This window comes from Triturus cristatus, chromosome 1_2 (assembly GCF_964204655.1).
Source record: "Triturus cristatus chromosome 1_2, aTriCri1.1, whole genome shotgun sequence".
Classification (NCBI taxonomy): domain Eukaryota; kingdom Metazoa; phylum Chordata; class Amphibia; order Caudata; family Salamandridae; genus Triturus; species Triturus cristatus.
In genome coordinates, this window is record NC_140580.1 from 353,371,350 (window position 1) to 353,379,073 (window position 7,724).

Sequence of the window (7,724 nt, forward strand, 5' to 3'; positions counted from 1 at the left end):
GTTCCACGCAGTACGGTTACACTGAGGGTTTACTGGCCAGTTGTTTATTTTACCTTACGCTCAAAAGTAGTGATTATTAACCCTCTACCATTTTTTAAAATATGTCCCCGAAAGAAATGCTATAGTGACAGAGGAACAATTCTAAACTGGTATGACATCTGTCCACTCTGATGAGCCAAGTAGCTGGTCAAAATATTGTACAGAACAGAAAAATACCTGTGTGTACATCACAAAAGAAATACACCTGGGAGAGTGTGCTGTTGAGGGGGGTGGGGGCAGGGGGCGGGGGGTGAGTGTGCATTTTGCTTGAGTGTGAGTGTTCTTGGTTGTATTTAACTTCAACAGTAACAGATGCGTTCGAGGATAGAAACAGGCATTAACGAGATGACAGATGTGTACCGCCAATTCTTGCCTTTCGGCACTGCTAGGAAGGTCCCACCACCTCTCCTATTTAATGCTCATGACACTCTGGCTGGTACCAGATGCCAGATTCATATCACTTTAGTGGGCAGGTCTTTCCCACAGTCTGATCCTTTGTATCCGGCCCCAGATGTCCCCCGTCTCCCGCCCTGTAATGTGCCACACTTCCATTGTCCCTGCTGCTCTCTGATTGGCTGCTGAGTGTGGGAACCTCTCTCCAGCCCCAGACCCACACATTACCCTGCAGGCGGAGGGGGATAAATAGGGCAGGAGGGAGCGAACTCTTCAGACACCGATCACTGAGGGTTCACTGCAGAGACCCCGCTCTTCACCCCACACCGGGCAAGATGGCGCCTTTCTGCACCGAGAGGAAATATGAAGAGGAGCGCGAGGAGAGACACATTAGAAAGGTAAGAGTCTGGACATTATTTTGTAAGCTTTATTTATACTTTTTTGTGTGTGGACGTAATCCCGGATTTAAAGGAGCTAATTATACTTCATACAGTGCATCATCACGGGATCTGGTTATTAATTCTTTAACATTTCCGTAGTTCTACATTAACACTGTTAGGTTGAACTGCTGTATCATAAAGTTATAAATATAATCTCAGCGATTGTCTTGTAACAAGTGTTAAACACGTTCCCAAGTTTGTTCCAATACAATAGCGAATCCATATTTTGTCTCTGCAGCTGAGGAAGCCAGCGGTGGAGAAGCTGAGGAGAGATCGCATCAACAGCAGCATCGAGCAGCTGAGGATGTTACTGCAGAGAGAGTTTGAGGAACATGAACTTCCGCCCAAAGCAGAGAAAGCGGATATCCTGGAAATGGCCGTGACGTACCTGGCCCGGCGCGTGCAGACACCGGCACCAGGTGAGAGCTCGTGACATGACGTTTGTTTTCCTATGCCGTGAAGTGTGAATTTCGGGTACAGACAGCTGCATGTGGTGAAAGTGGGGCGGGGCAAGAGGGAGTGGTGTTTTTCTATAGTTGTTGAAGGGATAAGACCGCTGTGGGTGCACGGCAGTAATTCGTGTGTATGATTGTGGAGAAGGAGGGTGGCTGGGGTTAGTTCATCACGGTTGAGAGACCCAACGGGTGATAGTCGCATTGGGATGGTACTTGGAGCAGCCTTATTTCTTTTAAGTATCTCCATTTCCAGGTCCTATTTCTGTATGTTTGAAACAGGAGCGTATTAGCACTTCCTGTACATCTGTTGTAGCAACCACAGGAAAACAAAAACAATCTAGAGATTGAGCTTTAATAGAAGACATGTATCTGTTCACTTCCTGGTGTGAGATTGTACAAGCATTAACCCCTCGTCTCTCCCTGCAGCCGCGGCCTCCAGAGAAGGTTACTCCAGGTGCCTCCAGGACTCTCTGCACTTCCTCTCCCTCCACGGAGCCCCCACAGAGACCCGGATGAAGCTGCTTCGGGCCCTCCATAGACCTGCGGCTGCAGCAGAGGCGGTGTGTCCTTCTCGGCCTCCGTCCGGTCCCAGCAGCACTAAAGAGCCCGCCCAGGACAGCCCCAGAGCCCCGTGGAGACCCTGGTAATGCGGGGGCCGCGGCCTGGACTTTTCTTCGGACTCCTTTAGAGGCCTCGGTCCCCTCTGAGGGGAGAATATTCATTCTCGTGTCTGGAGCGCGCCCTGCTGTACAGGGGAGTTTACTGCACTCCAAGAAGCGGAGTGAAGAGTGACTGTATATCCTCATGGGGTGGACAGTGTGAGTCATAGCCTCACAGAATGGACAAAGTGAATATTATATGCTCGCAGGAGGGGCAGTATTTGAAGGTTATATCCTTATAGGATGGCCGGTGTGTGAATAGTATATCCACATAGGATGAAGAGTGTGGGAACACTATATCCTCATGAAAAGACCAATGTGAGAACATTATATCCACACAGGGTGGACACTGTGGCTAGTACATGCTCATAGGATGGACGGTGTGTACATTTTATATCCGTGTAGGATGGAAAGTGTTTGAATAGCAAATCCACTATCAAGATCACATAATTTTAGGATGGACAGAGTGAATATTATATCCGTTTGGGATGAATACAATGCATATTACACAGTATATATTGTACCAACACGACCTTCTTGAACAATGGCAGCAGTGTGATCATGTACCATACTTAACATTGTTGAAGGGAATGGACTAAAGCCATTCATTGGAAGGGCCATTAATTTATGAGTCTTTTCTTAACTGTTTCTTTACAAGAAATTCAGATGCCATGTAGAGTTCTTGCCTACAATAGAACCTACTTTTGAGAATGTTGGTGCATATTTTAGAATATGCTGATCTCAGGTCTTAGTTCTAGCGAGGCTCTGGAATTTACCAATTTTACTTCATTTTAAGAAGTTGATTGATGTACAAATATGTTATTATCCTGAAAGGATGGATATCGTGCACCTGTGATTCTGCAGATGAATGTGCCTGTGGGAATAATAGATGTGCTGTAATATGAGGGATTCTGACTAGAGCCTTGTGCGCGCTCAGTGTGTGTTTACCTTCTGTGTCCCAAGTCACAAATCACATAATTATCACTTATTGGCTGAGGTGAGTGATGAACGGCTCCTAGCCTTCTCTTGTATCAATTTTGATATGTAGTATTTTCTATTTAAAATTTATGATAAAAGTGTACTGCCTTCTGTGTAGGCAAAGTATGTTTCTGTATTTTCAGAAACTAGCTGCATCGCTCTCAGTTAAAGTGATGTATTTTATACATTCTTCAAAAGGCACATTAATTGCCTTTTAAATATCAGTGAGGATATATCTGTATTTCCAATTGGAAATTCATGAGTTAAAAGCCCTGCCTTCTGTGAAGGTAAAGTGTGTTTCTCTTCTTTTAGAGATTTGTGTATTATCTCTGACAAGTGTATGTGACAATGTGCACGTTCATTTTCTATTCTCCAATGTGTATCATATTAAGGGAAAAACGGTTATCACTGGTGCCGAATGTTTATTTTAAAAGCAGTCTTGGCGCTATTTGTGTAAGTTACACAATGTTGTGTTCTCTTTTATAAAGATGTTCAGTGTGGTTAAGGCTCCGCCACAGATTTGTATCTCAGTGTCTGAGAATGTACTACTCCCAGATCTTCTGCAATATTTGTAGGGCTTTGATTATCAGTGGAATCTCATTCAGTTATAGAATGAAACCCAGGATTTAGCTTCTATGGTGAAGACATTCTCACTCTATTAGATGTAAGAATATATTGTGTTTACCCTCTAGTCTCAGCTGCGACACAGTTTGTGACATCATGTGTCTGTCACATGATTCTTCACTGTTCCTGCTTTATGAAGGGACGTTGCAGTCAGCTGGGATGTGAACTCGTTTAAATAGAAATGCAGATCTAAATAAAATGGAATGAAACATCAATTGCTGTTTTGTATGTTTTCCTTTCGATGGCAGAGCAATGCTTTGAAGGAAGAGGCTTCCATCGTGAACTGCAAAGGTGGGGACATTGTCAACCATTTCTCTTACCACAAATGGAAGTGAAACATCCCATTGCGGCTGGCACAACCATTCTCAAATGTTGTGCCAAATGTCATATTTATGTGTGAATTATTCATACATTAACGTTTTAGAAGCACATCACTGGCGTCCAGATTACTATGGGGTTTAAGCACAACACTCTGTTGTCAATACTTAAAATCTGTACTACTGTGAGGGGCAGAGCTGCGAGAGACATTACACCTGACGGCATGTGCAGGCGTGCTTCTAGGCACTAGAATGAAAGAGGGAGCCGTGTCACGCGAACAGATCTGTATGACAAAATGTGAAATATGGCTTCACTCACTCGGTAGAGAGGGCGGACTTAGACTCGTGGGTGTATAATGCGATAGAGAAAAAGTGTGTTTCACAAAATCTGGCCAGTCTCACACATACCTACTCCAGTCCGTGCTACTCTGAACCCCAGCTTTAAACACCATTACATTCTGGCACCAGACGAGGAGGGGCTGTGAGGATGATCAGAGCTGCCAGGAGTGCGTGTGGCACATTATATACTGGCCATGAAGAGTTTGCCATAGGCAGTGGGCCCGGCAATAGAATTTATGACAGCACAGCGCATGCCATCACAACGCATGCCTTTACAACGCGGTTGTAACAACGCCACTGCTGTTACAATGTGTTACCATTACAACGCAAACTTTTACCACGCATATGCCTTTACAACGCATGCCTTTACAACAAATCTCGTTGTAAAAGCATGTTTGGCAAAGGCATATGTGTGTTTAAATTTAAGATTTAAACTATAACTATATTACAGGTAAGTATAATCGATATATGTAGGTTTATAGTTCCCTGTAAAATAATTTTATTTCAGTAAAGCATATATATATATATATATATATATATATATATATATATATATATATATATATATATATATATATATATATATTCAGTGAAAAAACCATAGGTTTCACACACGTTATAGTTAGGAATTAGCATTTAAAAAACCTTAGAAATTCAGTGAAAAAACCATAGGTTTCACACATGTTATAGTTAGCTGGACATTTTACTCGTAAAAAACCAATGAAATTCCCCCGTTATAGTTAGTTCAGCTAACTATAACTCGCGCGCCCGCAATGCACTGCTGATGACGTCACATATTACATCACTCATGACATGGTCAGTGACATCACTCATGACATCACTGATGACATCTCAAATGACATCACTGATGACATCACTGATGACATCATCCAGTGAATGTGTGTTTTTCTGAAAATTAAATATGTTTTATATATGTATATCTCAAGGTTGATGGAAGAATAAATGGGTATATTACTGTCTAAATGGATGATTTCTTTTTGAAAAATTGATTGTGTAACTGACTGATTAAGTGTATCATAGTGAATACATGGCTTAGTGAGTAATGTTTAAATATGTAAATATCTGTATCATTTTTTCACTTTGTGTATAAGTGGCTGCATGGGTTGGTGAGTAGCTACATGGGTGTCTATATAGGTTATTAGTTGGTTTTTTGAGTATTAGTCTGAGTGTCTGCATGGTTCGGTGGGGGGTATGACGTAGTGCATAGGTGCATGAATGAGTGACTCACTGTTTGTATGTGTTGAACAGAGCATGTGTGCAGGACTGCATGGGTGGATGAGTGTGTGTATGGGTGTGTTAGTGAGTGAATGACTGTCTCAATAGTGTCTTTATGAGTAACTACATATGTTTAAAACTAGTATATGTGACTATTGGTTTATATATGTGAGTATATGTGAGAGTGAGAGATTGAAAGAGTTCCTGTATGAATAAGTATGTATTTCTATAAGTGATTGTTTAAAAGACTAAGTATGTGTAAGTTTCCGTAGAAGTAAGTGTGGTGGTGTGTGTATAACTGTATATGCAAGTAAATGTATGTTTGATTCTTTATTAGCATGAGTGACTATGTGTGTGAGTAGCTCTATGGATGAGTGGCATTGTGTAACAGGATGTATAGGTGTATGAGTACATATGATAAGTGAGTACATGTATGAGTGACTGTATAGGACTGTTGGTGAATGAGTGGATGTGTATGTGGATCTTAGAATTACTGAAGAGGTTGTTGTAACTGTTATTGGTATGTCCATTGTTTTGAAAATTTTAGTCTCTATTTTTGAATGTGTGTATCAAAGGTTATATTAGGGGAAGAGGAGGTCTGCCACTCTATCACAAGGATGATGTCATCAGTGATGTCATCAGTGATGTCATTTGAGATGTCATCAGTGATGTCATGAGTGATGTCACTGACCATGTCATGAGTGATGTAATATGTGACGTCATCAGCAGTGCATTGCGGGCGCGCGAGTTATAGTTAGCTGAACTAACTATAACGGGGGAATTTCATTGGTTTTTTACGAGTAAAATGTCTAGCTAACTATAACATGTGTGAAACCTATGGTTTTTTCACTGAATTTCTAAGGTTTTTTAAATGCTAATTCCTAACTATAACGTGTGTGAAACCTATGGTTTTTTCACTGAATTTCTAAGGTTTTTTAAATGCTAATTCCTAACTATAACGTGTGTGAAACCCATGGTTTTTTCAGTGAATTTGCAAGGTTTTTTAAATGCTAATTTTTTTTTTTCTTCTATTTTTTTTAAACATATATTTTTTTTAATTTTCTTACCTTTTATAAAGACTATGGTTAAATTTTTAAAATTCTTTAATATGTTTTTTTTTAATATATTTTTTAAAATAAACATGTAAAATTTATTTGCAGTACATTTTTTCTATTTTTTTTATTATTTTTTTTAGTACGCGTACCGTAAGCTTACGGTAAGCGTACGGTTTACGCAATGCCCGTAATTTTTCTACGCTGCTTGCGTATAGTTACGCAATTTGCGTAGCCGCGCGTACTCCGCGTGGGACGCGTGCGCGCGTACGCTACACGCGCACGTTACGCGGAAGTGTCGGGTAGTGACTGTTATGCGCATGCGCGCAAGCGCGTGTCTTTTTTACGCGCATGCGCACTTTTGCCGTAAGCGTACCGTAAGCGTACCGTAAGCGTACGGTAGGTCATGTGATCATGAAACACAACTTTTGATTGGTTGAAACTACTTTCAGTTCTAGAACTCTCCTACAACACACCCATTCCTCTCATTTCTGCTTGTGATCCCTTAGGAGAAGGAGCTGGGTTGTCTTTGTGATACGATGGCAGAACAGCAGAGCTCTTCTGAGAGTGAGGCTAGCACTAGCAGCACTACCTTGAGGCAGAGAGCGAGGAAACAAAAGCCCTCTTATGTATGGGATTATTTTACTTTTCCTGAAGGCCAGCAAAAGGTAAATGCACCTTTAGTAACTTGTAAGCTGTGTAAGCGTGTACTTTCAAGAGGTAATCCTGACAAGAAGTATTCCTTTGGGAATCATTCCATGAAGAGACACCTCAAGGATGTACACAGAAGGACACATGCTCGACTTTTTGGAGGTAACTCTTCAGAAAGTCAACCAAGCACATCCACAGCAGCTCAGCCTGGACCATCATCTGCAGGGCTGACTCCTTCTTCTGCAGGTCAGGTGAGCCCTTCATCTGTGGGGGGAGCATCTCCTTTTGCTGGCCCTCTGGAAATTAACCCTCGATTTCTGAGGGTTGATATTCGATGCGCCTCTTGTCATGATCTAATTTGTCATAGGGAGACCAGTGTTTCCCTAGTGAACCTCAAAATAGATCAGCACACTTGTCGCTTTGACTAATTTTCCCAGTCTTTCTTTCCTCTGTCCCTGCATGAACACAATGGCTCTTTTAAGAGCCAACCTTATCTTTCATCTTTTTTTTACATATGTTTTTTTAAAACTTTTTTTATTTA

General features: G+C 41.5%; 1 protein-coding gene across 1 annotated transcript; it reads left to right on the forward strand.

Moving 5' to 3' along the window:
* Positions 1–698: 698 nt before the first annotated feature.
* LOC146867331 (transcription factor HES-5-like) lies at positions 699–3,796 on the forward strand. The gene is made up of 3 exons (XM_085614933.1): positions 699–830; positions 1,111–1,291; positions 1,754–3,796. The coding sequence occupies exons 1-3, from the start codon at positions 768–770 to the stop codon at positions 1,972–1,974; spliced, it is 465 nt and encodes a 154-aa protein (XP_085471059.1). The 5' UTR covers positions 699–767; the 3' UTR covers positions 1,975–3,796.
* Positions 3,797–7,724: the final 3,928 nt, after the last annotated feature.